Source organism: Coregonus clupeaformis, chromosome 23 (assembly GCF_020615455.1).
Source record: "Coregonus clupeaformis isolate EN_2021a chromosome 23, ASM2061545v1, whole genome shotgun sequence".
Taxonomy (NCBI): domain Eukaryota; kingdom Metazoa; phylum Chordata; class Actinopteri; order Salmoniformes; family Salmonidae; genus Coregonus; species Coregonus clupeaformis.
In genome coordinates, this window is record NC_059214.1 from 60,054,170 (window position 1) to 60,070,592 (window position 16,423).

The 16,423-nt window shown below is 45.2% G+C and overlaps 1 protein-coding gene across 1 annotated transcript in view; it reads right to left on the bottom strand.

Moving 5' to 3' along the window:
- Positions 1–16,423, bottom strand: part of LOC121577445 (voltage-dependent calcium channel subunit alpha-2/delta-1-like) — a 67,002-nt gene that overhangs the window by 16,610 nt on the left and 33,969 nt on the right. Inside the window, exons 22-31 of the mRNA XM_045206493.1 lie at positions 13,539–13,599; positions 13,130–13,224; positions 12,438–12,519; positions 10,187–10,249; positions 5,269–5,372; positions 4,586–4,672; positions 4,341–4,408; positions 4,201–4,239; positions 4,030–4,101; positions 169–321 (exon numbers count right to left, since the gene is read on the bottom strand). Coding sequence (XP_045062428.1) covers positions 169–321; positions 4,030–4,101; positions 4,201–4,239; positions 4,341–4,408; positions 4,586–4,672; positions 5,269–5,372; positions 10,187–10,249; positions 12,438–12,519; positions 13,130–13,224; positions 13,539–13,599 — 824 coding nt within the window. The remainder of the gene's footprint in view (positions 1–168; positions 322–4,029; positions 4,102–4,200; positions 4,240–4,340; positions 4,409–4,585; positions 4,673–5,268; positions 5,373–10,186; positions 10,250–12,437; positions 12,520–13,129; positions 13,225–13,538; positions 13,600–16,423) is intronic.

Here is a 16,423-nt window from a genome sequence, read left to right on the forward strand (position 1 = left end):
GGAGAAGAGCACTGAGTGCACACTTCATAACATATGGACAGAATATACACATACAGTACAGTATATATAGCATGAAAGGTAACCAAAGCAAGATCATGCATTAATGCATTAATGTGTGTGTGTGCTGTGTGTGTGCGCGCGCGCGCGCGCTGTGAGTGTGTGTCTCACCACGTAGACAGATCGTGGCCCTGCAGCAGCCTTGCAGTCTCTCTCAGGGTCGCAGACTGACTGGTAGTCGTAAGTCTTGTTGAAGGAATACAGAGACATGTTGACCAGACTGATCATCACGACTGGGTCCACCTCCCCAAAGAACTGACCTATCTGTGTACAGGGAACAGAGAGCTGCGTTCAATGTGTGCGCTTTGAAAGGCTGGTCATGGCTCACATCAACACCATCATCCCAGAAACACTGGACCCACTGCAATTCGCATACCACCCAAACAAATCCACAGATAACACAATCTCAATTGCACTCCACACTACCATTTCCCACCTGGACAAAATGAACACCTATGTGAGAATGATGTTCATAGACTACAGCTCAGCATTCAACACCATAGTGTCCTCCAAGCTCATCACTAAGCTAAGGTCCCTGGGACTGAACACCTCCCTCTGCAACTGGATCCTGGACTTCCTGACGGGCCTCCCCCAGGTGGTAAGGGTAGGCAACACATTCACATCGACCGGGCTATAGTGGAGCGTGTCGATAGCTTCAAGTTCCTTTGTGTCCACATCGCTAAGGACCTATCATGGTCCAAACACACCAACACAGTCATGAAGAGGGCACGACAACGCCTCTTCCCCCACAGGAGGCTGAAAAGATTTGGCATGGGCCCTCAGATCCTCAAATATTTCTACAGCTGCACCATTGAGAGCATCTTGACTGGCTGCATCACCACTTGATATAGCAAATGCTTCCAACCGCAAGGCGCTACAGAGAGTAGTACGTACGGCCCAGTACATCATTGGTGGTCAAACTCACTGCCATCCAGGACCTCTAGACCAGGTGGTGTCAGAGGACAGCCCAAAAATGTGTCAAAGACACCAGCCACCCAAGTCATAGAATGTTCTCACTGCTACCGCATGGCAAACGGTACCAGAGCGTTAAGTCTGGGACCAAATTGCTCCTGAACAGCTTCTACCCCCAAGCCATACGATTGCTAAATAGTTAACCAAATAGCTACCCGGACTATCTGCATTGACCCTTTTTGCACTAACCCTTTTTGACTATGCACACACACTAGACTCTACCCACACACTCACACATACTTACACTGACACTCCAACACATACACACACACACACACACACTCACTCACTCACACATAACATGTACACACAGGCACAATTTCGCCAAACACACACACTTCCACACTCATCACATATGCTGCTGCTACTGTCTATTATCTATCCTGTTGCCTAGTCACTTTACCCCTACCTACAGTGCATTCGGAAAGTATTCAGACCCCTTCACTTTTCCACATTTTGTAACGTTACAGCCTTATTCTACAATTGATTAAATTATTTGTTTTCCTCATCAATCTACACACAATACCCCATAATGACAAAGTGAAACCTGCTCCAGAGTGCTCAGGACCTCAGACTGGGACGAAGGTTCACCTTCCAACAGGACAACTAGCCTAAGCACACAGGCAAGACAATGCAGGAGTGGCTTCGGGACAAGTCTCTGAATGTCCTTGAGTGGCCCAGCCAGAGCCCGGACTTGAACCCAATCGGACATCTCTGGAGAGACCTGAAAATAGCTGTGCAGCGACGCTCCCCATCCAACCTGACAGAACTTGAGTGGATCTGCAGAGAAGAATGGGAGAAACTCCCCAAATACAGGTGTGCCAAGCTTGTAGCGTCATACCCAGAAGACTCTAGGCTATAATCACTGCCAAAGGTGCTTCAACAAAGTACTGAGTAAATGGTCGGAATACTTATGTAAATGTGATATTTCCGTTTTTTATATTTCTCTCGGCATGCCCAGCCCAGCCATTATCTCAGCCAATCATGGCTAGCGGGAAGGTTCCTGTCTTTTTCTGTGGTTAAACCAACTAGGTGCGTAATTTAACAATTGTATTCATATTTACAGATGGCATACAATTTGTTATTAAGGTACATGAAAGTTCACATGTTCCAGAAGGCATTTTTGCCCCCCAAAAATTTATTTTGATAAAGAAATACATCTTTACCTTCAAATTCCTCTCATGTGATGTAGTGACACGTGACATATGCCTAGTTTCCTGAAACAAGGGACTCATCTTACCCCTTTGGCTCAACTTATCCCACTCACCTATATGTTACATTCCAAATCACATAAAAATGTATCTGATCATTTATGCATACATTCTTTGGATGGTGCTCTCATTGATCATGTCCCCGCTTATAAATATCTGGGCATCTGGATTGATTTCTCCCCACCCTCTATGGCAAAATGTGTAGAATTGCATGAAATAAGTTATAAAATTGATAAATCTTCTCTCACTCACCCCCATGGCAAAATGTATAGATTTGTAGCAAACTTTTTTTGTAAATGTTCTCTACGCCCCATGGCTAAATGTATAGAGTTGCAGAAAATGTTTTCGCTAAAATGTTTGATAGCAAGGTGGGGGAAACGATATTTCGCTTAGGGTCCCCAAAAAGCTAGGGCCGGCTTTGACTACATGTGTGGGTATGGATGTGGGCACGCAGACCCGCGAGCCACTGCGGCCCCCAATGATAAATTCCGTTTTTTTGTGGACCCCACACCCATCAAAGTTGCCCAACCCTGCTGTTGATCGATGCATTGCACATTTTGTTGTCAATAAAGCCCTCTTGCATAAACTTCTGCCATACCTTACCTCATTGTTAACCTTCAGACGTGTAAGTTACCAGACCCAGACTCTGGGATGGCTAACCCTGGAGATCCCGTCAATTTAGGTAAATCTGCTTTTACTTTTTTTTTACCTCTCATGTGGAAGGATCTCCAAAAGTCCTTAAAGTTGATGAAGTTGGTGCCTCTAGGGCAATTCATGCGGATGTTAGAGGGCCTTTGTACTGAAGAATGTGTTTGTTTTATTTGATTGTGTTTTGCTTTTCGTGTTTGCTTTTCATGTATTGTGTAATTGATGTAAATATACTGTAGATACTGTATGTAGAATGTCCTTGTTGTTTATTGATGTGTTCATGCAGGGCTCATCTGCGAAAGAGACCATGGTCTCAGCATGACTCCCTGTTAAATAAAGGTTCAATAAAATACATTTGAAAAAAGATCAGATGAAGCAGGGATGGAGAGAGGAGCAGGAGAAGAGATCTGGTGGCCAGCCAAACCAATGAAAACCTTTTAGTTCTCATTCCAAAAGGAGTGTCTTGGCTTCGGGACTATGGGTGTATGTTCTACTAACTTCAGAATACTGTAGATGCTATGGAGCCATTATCGCTTAGATCTGTGCTTTAAAGACTCTGTTGTGTTTGTTGTCATGCCAAACATGATATGACATTGGTATTAATGAGTTTTAGAGACACAAAGGAAATGTCTGTGGAAACAGACAAGAAAATCTTATCTGGCTTGTCAGAGGAGTTAGCTAAAAACACAGGTCAACAAATTTTATAAGGGCCAGTTTCCCAGACCCAAATTAAACCTAATCCTCTCCATTGACCATGTTTTTAGTCCAGGACAAGGCTTAGTCTAGGTCCGGGAAACCAGACAGACAGACAGACAGACAGACAGACAGACAGACAGACAGACAGACAGACAGACAGACAGACAGACAGACAGACAGACAGACACAGACAGACAGACAGACAGACAGACAGACAGACAGACAGACAGACAGACAGACAGACAGACAGACAGACAGACAGACAGACAGACAGACAGACAGACAGACAGACAGAAAGAAAGAAAGAAAGAAAGAAAGAAAGAAAGAAAGAAAGAAAGAAAGAAAGAAAGAAAGAAAGAAAGAAAGAAAGAATGTTGACCCTGCTCTGGTAGGACAAATGTACATGTCTGTGACAGAGCAATCTGATTAGCTGACAGAGACTCACCTGAGTGATATACTCATCCTGATTGGACATCAGCAGGAAGCCTCCATCATCCAGGATGACACAGTCAACATGCTGCAGAGAGAGAGAGACAGATAGAAAGAGAACATCAGTCAGTATAGAACATTATCAACATTTCTAAAGATTTTCCATAAGTGAGATAGGCCATTGTACCTTATCATTCTTCAGACAGCCACAGATTTCATCCTTGCACTGCAAACGCCATCAAAACACATGTATGAATGGTCACAAGTTTAGCAAACACAATGGGATGTGAATAAGAAATCCTAAACTAGAGAAAGTGTTTCTCTTACGTTGACTTTCATGGTGGCGTTCATGAAGCTGTTCATCCAGGCAGAGACGTTCAGTTTCACTCCCACCACTACAGGACATTGAAACAACAAAAAGGATATTCAGAAACATATTATTGAATAATCCTTTACAGAAGGAGCTATGGATGTTTCATCTAATTCTCCAGGCTGTCAGTTTTAATTCAGAAGTACCCAATGCAACAACTAAGCACCCAGCTAAGGAGATGGGGACAGTATTATCCACTCACCCGCTGGTTTGAGGTTGACTCTGTCTATGTTGAGGTGTACAGCCTTGCTCACCAGAATACCTGACTCATAGCCTGACTCCCTGCTCTCTGCAGCAGGGAGAGGGAGGGAGAGCAGAGGGAAGAGTGTCAACACATTCACATGTAGTGACACTTGTATGACAATGACATTAATTGTGTGAGGCTTTAAAAACCCATTTGGTGAAAATCATGTTTCATGACAACAATTATGATAACATATATAATCTTTGTTTGTTTGGTCTCATTTAACTGGGTAAATGGTAATAATATGTTTGTGGCTGTGCAGTAGAAGCACATATAGCAGTAGAGTGCTTTAACTCTGAGATATGGTATATAGATTGTTGCTATACCACAGGGACATATAGAGAGGGGGAGTGGAAAGTAGCAGAGATTGTTAGATAAAGAACTACGTTAAAATAGTGAGTAGAGAGAGGGGGAGCGAGGGAAAAGAAAGGGGAGGGACAGAAGAGGGGGGTGGATAGAGAGATGAGAGTGAGCAGCACAGAAACGAAGTAGAGAGAGAGGGGGACTAGAAGGCCTCTCATCTCTTATCCTATCCAGTAGAGCAGGCCGTCCATCCTAAGAGAGGGATTTGCTGGCAGACCACACTGAAGAGAGGGTGTGTGTGTGCTTGCACGTGTGTGTTTCGGTGTGTGTTAACATACTGTTGAAGTATGGAGCAGTGAAAATATAGATGTCGTTATCCAGAGTCCTCTTGTAGAAACTTGAGTCATAGGTCTCTGCATTCTCTGTCCACTCCTCCCCAGCACTGAAACACGCACGTGCACACATACAGACATTTTTAAGATACAGATGTCTGAAAGATTTTACTCAAATGTGAGGTCAAACTTTGATAAATATAACAGTCACACCCAAAGCACAGGAAAAATTGCATGGAATTGGCCCAGAGATAAAGAAGAAAATCTGTATGTTTTATATGATTAACTGTTGTACTTTAACAACCAAGGCAGAGAGAGAGAAAGAGAGAGAGAGAGAGAGAGAGAGAGAGAGAGAGAGAGAGAGAGAGAGAGAGAGAGAGAGAGAGAGAGAGAGAGAGAGAGAGAGAGAGAGAGAGAGAGAGAGAGAGGGAGGGAGTTAGGGAGAGAGGGAGAGATAGAAAGAGTCCATATGTACTGAGTATGTCTCCAGTGTCTGTGTGGATGGGAATCATGTTCTGTTGATTTAGGAGGACTAACTATCCCTGCAATGTGAAGAGAGCCAGCAGAACAAGTTGGGGAGTAAAACAGTATCATATCCACCATATTCAAGCCAAAACACTATACCCTTTAAAATGGCTTTGTGCTCTAGCCAACTCCTATCTGTGACTAGTTTCAGGAAACTAGGCGTATGTCGTGCGTCACTACTTCACAGGAGAGGCATTTGAAACGTAAACATAGATTTCTTTATCAAAATGTGTTTTTTTGGCAGAATTGCCTTCTGGAACATGTGAACTTTCATGTGACTTAATAATAAACTTGTATGCCATCTTTAAATACAAATAAAATGGTTAATTTACGAGCCTAGTTGGTTTAGCCACGGATAAAGACAGGAACCTTCCCGCTAGCCATGATTGGCTGAGATAATGGATGGGCTGGTCGAGAGATGAGTTCGCATTGGTCTGCCATGTAGCACGCTTCTGTCTATAACATGAGCTGCTCAGTACGTGTAGGTCATCCTTTCTAACGCAGCTTTTTAAAAAATATATCACGAAGAACTGCAAAAGTGTTGCTCTCCACTATCTGAAGGACCGAGTTTTGAAATCAGTGGAGTGCCTGGTGGAAGCAGAGTATGATAGCTAAGGAGCTGGAGAACAATCTGGCGTTTGATTGCAAATATGCGGAGGGAGTTGAAAACAGAACACACGGAAGACTGTTGTATAAAACACCTGTCTCCGGATTACATCTTCAAACTAAGGGCAACCATGGCATCCGTGACAGAGAGGGAGAAGCGTTCATCTAGGTATACAGGTAAGAGAGTTTAGCTAGCTATATTTTCAAATATTATAATTTTGTCAGAAAGTCATTTTTATTGCAAGTTAAAGTGTACTGTTAGCTAGCTAGCTAATGTTAGCTGGCTGGCTCGCTAGCTAACATTACAGTACATGTATCATCTGTGTAGTAATATTATTTGTATCTCATATCCATTTGCATTACTATCTATAGCCTAATGTTAGCTAGCTAGCTAACTAGCTAACATTGAACCTAGTTGGTTAGCTACCTGCAGATTCATGCAGGCTAGTAATGTTATGAGTTGGGATTTTGGTTCATTGTTTAGCTAGCTAGCTAGCTACATGTCTAAACAAAAGACTCCACTATGCAAGTAACCATTTCTCTTTACCATTTACACCTTCTGTAACCTGTGCATGTGACAAATACATTTCGATTTTATTTGATATAGCGTGTGTTTACTAGAGACAGTAATGTGTTGAACAACATAACCTGCACTAAAGCCAAATTAGGATATAACATTAGGCCAATGAGACAGTGTCCAAGTTCTAAAATTCTCCGGTAAAATGTTGTGCTTTTATTTCGTCATACTCTGATATGGTCATTATTTGAACTGGCCAGCCAGCTAACTTAACGTTAGCTAGCTAGCTAACAAGCTAGAAACGAACCAAAACATTGTTTAGAAAGTTGCTTTTAGTTTGCTAGATTGACATATACTAAATAGATTTTTAAACGGATGGGTTTATTTGTGTTAAAATACACCAGTTATGCTATTTTATACAGCCTGTTGTTTTTGTGTTTATACTTTTTCATAACGACAATGACAAATTGGATGTCGGATGACAATAGAATGTTCATGATGTCACTGCGACAACTGTCTACAGACATGTCGATAAACGTAGTATATACCAGCCTTTAGTCTTGAAATCTTTGGTTAATTAGTACACTACCGTACTCATTGTGTTTAGCACATGGCCTCACATGTGAATCCTTAAAGAGATGGTGGGGCTAAGGCTTAAGAGGGTGTGAACGATGTTGAATGGGTGTTGTCACGTCTCGTCCCGTTGCTCCCCTCTGGCGCTCTGATTCGCCGGTCTACTGAGCCACCGGTCTGAGCGCACCACCTCGGCAACACTGGAATGGAAACCCAACGCACCCTAAACACCTCCAGCGCACTTGCATCTCATCATCTCATCACCACCCCTATTTAGCCCTGGACTGTTCTGTAATATGTTGTGTGTAATTGTTTTTGCTTCGTGTCATGTACTCTCTCTTTGTTAATTCTCTTTGTCATTGTTTGAGTAAACCTTGACCTTGTTAATTCCTGCGTCTGCATCCTCCCTCAAGGTATCCTCAGTATTCGTCACAGAATCACACACCAAACGAAAATGGATGCAGCAGGAGGTTCCCAGTCCCTCGACCAGCACCAGCATCAGCTTGCCCAGTTGAACGTCGCCATGCAGGAAGTACTCCAAACTCTGCATAATCTGCCCAGCACTCTGGTTCTACCTCAGGGAGCGGCGAATGCCTCCAATCCATCTGTCCTCGGGCTATCACCCACTTCTGCGGGAACCCTCACCCTACCGGAGCGCTTTGACGGTAAAACTACTAAATGTAGAGGCTTCCTGCTACAACTGTCACTTTAGCCTGGGGCATATCCATCTGACCAAGCCAGGATAGCGCTGGTGATTTTGCTTTTTAAGGGGAAGGCGCTGGATTGGGCCACGACAGTCTGGGAAGGAGAGGAGGCAGTGGCACTACCCTACCCCACCTTCCTCGCTCGGTTCAGGGCGGTGTTTGATCATCCCATGGAGGGAAAGGACGGGGGTGAGCATCTCCTCCATCTACAACAGGGAGAGGGGCCCGCGTCCGAGTACACTCTGAGCTTTCGCACAGTGGCGGCGTCTTCCGGCTGGAATGAGCGTGCTCTCTGCACAGCCTTCAGGAGAGGCTTACGGGAGGACATTAAGACGGAACTCGCATGTCGGGACGATGAGATGGACCTTGATACCCTTATCACCACGTCCATCCGTCTTGACGAATTGTTGCGAGAGAGACAGCGTTCCCAACACCTCCCAGAGCTTCAATGCTCACCCCATCTAAGCTATGGAAGCCGCCCTGATTCCGAGTCCTCACCCATGGAGGTGGGCAGCACCCCCTACCCCGCCGTGGCACACAGATCTCCTGGCGGCTCCCTATGTAGGCGGTATGACCCCGTCGTCGCTCCGTGAGTGTGACGTCATCTCCTATCACAAAACCATTGTTTTTAGTTCCCATAACGGTTACTGGTTATTCCTTATCTTCCCTGGCCCCTTGTACACCCAGCCAGACCGATGCGCCCGCTGTCGACGAGTGGTTCCACAGGGCTGGACAGGTCTGAAACGCCACCCATGTCCATCTCCAGAGAGCTATTCGTCGGCAGAAGGACCAAGCCGACCACCACCTCAGTGAGGCCCCTGTATTCCAGCCTGGGGATCATGCCTGGCTGTCCACAAAGAACATCCCTCTCCGCCTGCCCTGCAAGAAACTGAGCCACCGGTTTGTGGGGCCGTTTAAGGTCCTCCGGCAGATAAATGAGGTATCATACCGGCTGCTCCTTCCCCCTCACTACCGTGTCTCACCCACTTTTCATGTGTCTCTCCTCAGGCTGGTGGTTCCTGGTCCTCTGGCGGATGCCGTCCCTCGGGGTACGCCTCCTCCACCCCTGGATATTGACGGGAGTCCGGCGTATGCGGTGAGGGACCTGCTGGCCTCCAGGTTCCGTGGGGGACGGCTCTATTACCTGGTGGACTGGAGGGGTATGGTCCTGAGGAGAGGAGCTGGGTTCCGGCTGGGGACGTTCTGGACCCCAATCTAATTCGGTACTTCCACCGTCGCCGCCCTGACCGGCCCGCTCCTCGTCCTCGGGGTCGTCCTCCTGGCTGGCAACGTCCAGCGGCTGGAGCCGCACATCCGGGGGGGGGGTATTGTCATGTCTCCTCCCGTTGCTCCCCTCCGGCGCTCTGATTCGCCGGTCTACTGAGCCACCGGTCTGAGCGTACCACCTCGGCAAGACTGGAATGGAAACCCAACGCACCCCAATCACCTCCAGTGCACCTGCATCTCATCATCTTATCACCACCCCTATTTATCCCTGGACTGTTCTGTAATATGTTGTGTGTAATTGTTTTTGCTTCGTGTCATGTACTCTCTCTCTTTGTTAATTCTCTTTGTCATTGTTTGAATAAACCTTGACCTTGTTAATTCCTGCGTATGCGTCCTGCCTCTTCGTGTCCTCAGTACTCGTCACAGGTGTAGACAAAGAGGAGCTCTCCAGTAGGTGTACCAAAACATTCTAGGGCCATTTTCTCAAAAGTGTTTCTCACAAGTTTATCAACTTTCAAAGCAGAATTACTTTTCCATCGTTCCTCAACTGTAGTGTATGATATACAATTTTCTAGCTCTGAGTCGCTACTTTTATCCAATGTAAAAAACACAATTTTCTAATTTTGCTCTCGAGCCGGTCGGTCACATCTGTATTTATTTGTTTTCATGGCTTTATACAATAAGAGTTGGCCAAGGCACATACAGTATAGTATAGGAGCATGAGGCTAACTAACTAATAGTGTATGACTGAGAAGGAGAAATCTTAGCGTACCTTCTGGGATAGACTCTAGTGATCCCTCCGTCAGTGGCTACAAATCTGGCCAGGACCCCGTCCCTGGGAACCGAAAGAAAACACAGAAACGAATCACAGTTCAACAACAGAGGCTAAGGGACCATCGAGACAAATCAGAAAGAGGCATGAACTGAATATTCCAGTGTGTGTGTGTGAGTTCTTTCTGTTCCACTGCGTCCAGAACCTTTTTTTTATATTTCCGGAGAGTCACTTCTCTTGATGTCATAATTCTGAATAGAGTTCTTTGTTCAGTAAATTAATTTTGTTTGTTTGAGCTTGTGTGGATTATAATGGACAAACGTGTGTGTATGGTATAATGAATGCATGTTGATATATTACTGTGGTGTCTTCAGAACATACTAAGTCTTGGCATGGCTTGGCATGTCTGGTCCTGTGTCTTTCTTTCACCATGTTTTATTGGCAAAACAAGGCCAAGACTCTCACAGCAACAGACCTATACATTAGAATGTAGCAGTATTAGCTGCTTGGTGTTTCCTCAGTAAGACATCAATAAAACAGGAAATAGCCTGACTGTCTACAGTGAGGGAAAAAAGTATTTGATATCATGCTGATTTTGTACGTTTGCCCACTGACAAAGAAATGATCGGTCTATAATTTTAATGGTAGATTTATTTGAACAGTGAGAGACAGAATAACAACAAAAAGATCCAGAAAAACGCATGTCAAAAATGTTATAAATTGATTTGCATTTTAATGAGGGAAATAAGTATTTGACCCCCTCTCAATCAGAAAGATTTCTGGCTCCCAGGTGTCTTTTATACAGGTAACGAGCTGAGAGTAGGAGCACAATCTTAAAGGGAGTGCTCCTAATCTCAGCTTGTTACCTGTATAAAAGATACCTGTCCACAGAAGCAATCAATCAGATTCCAAACACTCCACCATGACCAATATCAAAGAGCTCTCCAAGGATGTCAGGGACAAGATTGTAGACGTACACAAGGCTGGAATGGGCTACAAGACCATCGCCAAGCAGCTTGGTGAGAAGGTGACAACAGTTGGTGCGATTATTCGCAAATGGAAGCAACACAAAATAACTGTCAATCTCCCTCGGCCTGGGGCTCCATGCAGGATCTCACCTCGTGGAGTTGCAATGATCATGAGAATGGTGAGGAATCAGCCCAGAACTACACGGGAGGATCTTGTCAATGATCTCAAGGCAGCTGGGACCATAGTCACCAAGAAAACAATTGGTAACACACTATGCCTTGAAGGACTGAAATCCTGCAGCGCCCGCAAGGTCCCCCTGCTCAAGAAAGCACATATACATGCCCGTCTGAAGTTTGCCAATGAACATCTGAATAATTCAGAGGAGAACTGGGTGAAAGTGTTGTGGTCAGATGAGAACAAAATCGAGCTCTTTGGCATCAACTCAACTCTCCGTGTTTGGAGGAGGAGGAATGCTGCCTATGACCACAAGAACACCATCCCCACCATCAAACATGGAGGTGGAAACATTATGCTTTGGGGGTGTTTTTCTGTTAAGGGGACAGGACAACTTCACTGCGTCGAAGGGACAATGGACGGGGCTATGTACCGTCAAATCTTGGGTGAGAACCTCCTTCCCTCAGCCAGGGCATTGAAAATGGGTCGTGGATGGATATTCCAGCATGACAATGACCCAAAACATACGGCCAAGGCAACAAAGGAGTGGCTCAAGAAGAAGCATATTAAGGTCCTGGAGTGGGCTGGCTAGTCTCCAGACCTTAATCTCATAGAAAATCTGTGGAGGGAGCTGAAGGTTCGAGTTGCCAAACGTCAGCCTCGAAACCTTAACAACTTGGAGAAGATCTGCAAAGAGGAGTGGAACAAAATCCCTCCTGAGATGTGTGCAAACCTGGTGGCCAACTACAAGAAACGTCTGACCTCTGTGATTGCCAAGAAGGGTTTTGCCACCAAGTACTAAGTAATGTTTTGCAGAGGGGTCAAATACTTATTTCCCTCATTAAAATGCAAATCAATTCATAACATTTTTTACATGCATTTTTCTGGATTTTGTTGTTGTTATTCTGTCTCTCACTGTTCAAATAAACCTACCATTAAAATTATAGACTGATCATGTCTTTGTCAGTGGGCAAACGTACAAAATCAGCAGGGGATCAAATACTTTTTTCCCTCACTGTATATGACTCACTTAACTGACTCTCAATGTTTACATGATGTCTGTAACACAATGCAGTGATGACGGGAAGTGTGTGTGTGAGTCACTCACAATGTCTGCTCCTTCCACAGTTTGACCAGATCAGCCGTCAACCCAGCGTCCAACAGCAGCCTACTGACCAGAGTCACATTACCTAGAGAGGAAGACATTGTTACTGAAGTTACCTTCCATAGTAGACCCCATGCCAAGGATGACACATAGGAGAAGATAGCTTGACCTTACTTAGACAACACAGAGGACATTGAGATTCATTAGCTGACGATGAGGAAGATGATAGGATCTACAGTAGCTGATACCCATTAGATGATGACCACTATAGCGGTTCTGAGTCACACAGAAGCTTAACAACATCAAGTTCTAGGAAGTTTAGTCGATCAGGATGATATCACCCCCTGGCCAGACTAGACTAATCAAACGCCTATACCTCATTCGATCAGGCTGATGCCAACCTGGCCAGACCAGACTAATCAAATGTCTAATGGTTCTCTCTGACCTTCACAGGGCTATGGAACACCATGATATCACAGTGGCAGGAAACCGTCCTGACTCACCCCACTAACCACTCCTTCTTGAGTGGGTGTACTGCCGAGTAATGACTGTATTGATCTAAAGCTACTCTTTCTTTGACCTTGACTGTCTATCGAACAAAACAGGCAGAGGAATTCCATCTGTGTGTGTGTGTGTGTGTGTGTGTGTGTGCGTGTTTGTGTGCGTGCGTGTGTGGGACAGGCATGGTAACTTACATGGCTCTTCCAGTGTGTTCCTATCGATGAGCTGGTTGAAGTCCAGGAGGAACTGGGTGTTGTTGTCATTGTCCTTCAGGCCTTTGCAGTACTCCCTATTTAAATATGACATACATTAGATATATTACAGTGGTCTCAAACATAACTCAACATCTGTACAACATCATACTCAACCCCTTTAATAACTAAAATTTACATTTTAGTCATTTAGCAGACGCTCTTATCCAGAGCATGAGTGCATACATTTTTTTTTTTCATACTGGTCCTCAATGCTACTCAGCGCTCCTCAATGCTGGCATAAGCTGTGGAATAACTAGCTACTCCTGGCTGTAAGTACACTACAGGAGTAACAATGGTTCTATATGATCTGAGGTGGAGGAGATTCATATATGCTGCTTTAGCCACTCACCTGGGGGCAATGAAGGTGTGGCCCAACTCATCAAACCTCTCCACCTGCAGAGTGTCCATAGCTGAAGAGAATAGAGAGACATCTTTAGAACCTTACACACACTGTGGAAGAGGATTCATGGCCTATACAGTACATAAGACTGATCATTATGAAAAGAGAGAACTGAAAAAAAGATGAATGAGTGAAACAAGACAGAGAGACAGTGATTATGGAGCTAAACTCCTATCCATCTTTTAAGCTTGGTATTGCCACTAGTCTGTCAGCATGATTTTTCACGGCTGTTAGGACAGTACACTTTGCTGACTCTCACTGTCAGGCCTTATCTAGAATAGGACTATCCTTAAACTCACTGACAACCCACTGACACTGGTTCATCAAATCAAATCAAATCAAATCAAATGATATTTGTCACATGCTTCGTAGACAACAGGTGTAGACTAATAGTGAAATGCTTACTTATGGGTCCTTTTCCAACAATACAAAGTTAAAGATAAGATACAAAATTGAATTAAATGTTTAAATAGTGACACAACGAATACATACACAGTGAATAACGAATAAAAACAAAGAGTAAAAAACACATGGATATATATAGGGAGCAGAAAATGACATGGCTATATACAGGGAGTACCAGTACTGGTTCGATGTGAACGGGTGCAAGGTAAGTGAGGTAGCTATGTACTGTACATACAGTGAGGGAAAAAAGTATTTGATCCCCTGCCGATTTTGTACTTTTGCCCACTGACAAAGACATGATCAGTCTATAATTTTAATGGTAGGTTTATTTGAACAGTGAGAGACAGAATAACTACAAAAAAATCCAGAAAAATGCATGTCAAAAATGTTATAAATGTATTTACATTTTAATGAGGGAAATAAGTATTTGACCCCTCTGCAAAACATTACTTAGTACTTGGTGGCAAAACCCTTGTTGGCAATCACAGAGGTGAGACTTTTCTTGTAGTTGGCCACCAGATTTGCACACATCTCAGGAGGGATTTTCTTCCACTCCTCTTTGCAGATCTTCTCCAAGTCATTAAAGTTTCGATGCTGACGATTTTCTATGGGATTAAGGTCTGGAGACTTGCTAGGCCACTCCAGGACCTTAATGTGCTTCTTCTTGAGCCACTCCTTTGTTGCCTTGGCCGTGTGTTTTGGGTCATTGTCATGCTGGAATACCCATCCACGACCCATTTTCAATGCCCTGGCTGAGGGAAGGAGGTTCTCACCCAAGATTTGACGGTACATAGCCCCGTCCATTGTCCCTTTGATGCAGTGAAGTTGTCCTGTCCCCTTAACAGAAAAACACCCCCAAAGCATAATGTTTCCACCTCCATGTTTGATGGTGGGGATGGTGTTCTTGTGGTCATAGGCAGCATTCCTCCTCCTCCTCCAAACACGGAGAGTTGAGTTGATGCCAAAGAGCTCGATTTTGTTCTCATCTGACCACAACACTTTCACCCAGTTCTCCTCTGAATCATTCAGATGTTCATTGGCAAACTTCAGACGGCCCTGTATATGTGCTTTCTTGAGCAGGGGGACCTTGCGGGCGCTGCAGGATTTCAGTCCTTCAATTGTTTTCTTGGTGACTATGGTCCCAGCTGCCTTGAGATCATTGACAAGATCCTCCCGTGTAGTTCTGGGCTGATTCCTCACCGTTCTCATGATCATTGCAACTCCACGAGGTGAGATCTTGCATGGAGCCCCAGGCCGAGGGAGATTGACAGTTCTTTTGTGTTTCTTCCATTTGCTAATAATCGCACCAACTGTTGTCACCTTCTCACCAAGCTGTTGGCGATGGTCTTGTAGCCCATTCCAGCCTTGTGTAGGTCTACAATCTTGTCCCTGACATTCTTGGAGAGCTCTTTGGTCTTGGCCATGGTGGAGAGTTTGGAATCTGATTGATTGATTGCTTCTGTGGACAGGTGTCTTTTATACAGGTAACAAACTGAGATTAGGAGCACTCCCTTTAAGAGTGTGCTCCTAATCTCAGCTCGTTACCTGTATAAAGACACCTGGGAGCCATAAATCTTTCTGATTGAGAGGGGGTCAAATACTTATTCCAAATCAAATCAAATCAAATTTTATTAGTCACATGCGCCGAATACAACAGGTGCAGACATTACAGTGAAATGCTTACTTACAGCCCTTAACCAACAGTGCATTTATTTTAAACAAAAAAAGTAAGAATAAAACAACAACAACAAAAAAGTGTTGAGAAAAAAAAGAGCAGAAGTAAAATAAAGTGACAGTAGGGAGGCTATATATACAGGGGGGTACTGTTGCAGAGTCAATGTGCGGGGGCTCCCCCTGTCTCCATCCCTCTCTCTCCTCCTCCCCCCCCTGTCTCCGACCCTCTCTCTCTCCTCCTCCCCCTGTCTCCACCCCTCTCTCTCCTCCTCCTCCACCTGTCTCCACCCCTCTCTCTCCACCTCCTCCCCCTGTCTCCACCCCTCTCTCTCCTACTCCTCCCCCTGTCTCCATCCCTCTCTCTCCTCCTCCTCCCCCTGTCTCCACCCCTCTCTCTCCTCCTCCTCCCCTGTCTCCCACCCCTCTCTCTCCTCCTCCTCCCCCTGTCTCCACCCCTCTCTCTCCTCCTCCTCCCTGTCTCCACCCCCTCTCTCTCCTCCTCCTTCCCCTGTCTCCACCCCTCTCTCTCCTCCTCCCCCCTGTCTCCACCCCCTCTCTCTCCTCCTCCTCCCCCTGTCTCCACCCCTCTCTCTCCTCCTCCTCCCCTGTCTCCACCCCTCTCTCTCCTCCTCCTCCCCCTGTCTCCATCCCTCTCTCTCCTCCTCCTCCCCCTGTCTCCATCCCTCTCTTTCCTCCTCCTCCCCCTGTCTCCACCCCCTCTCTCTCCTCCTCCTCCCCTGTCTCCACCCCTTCTC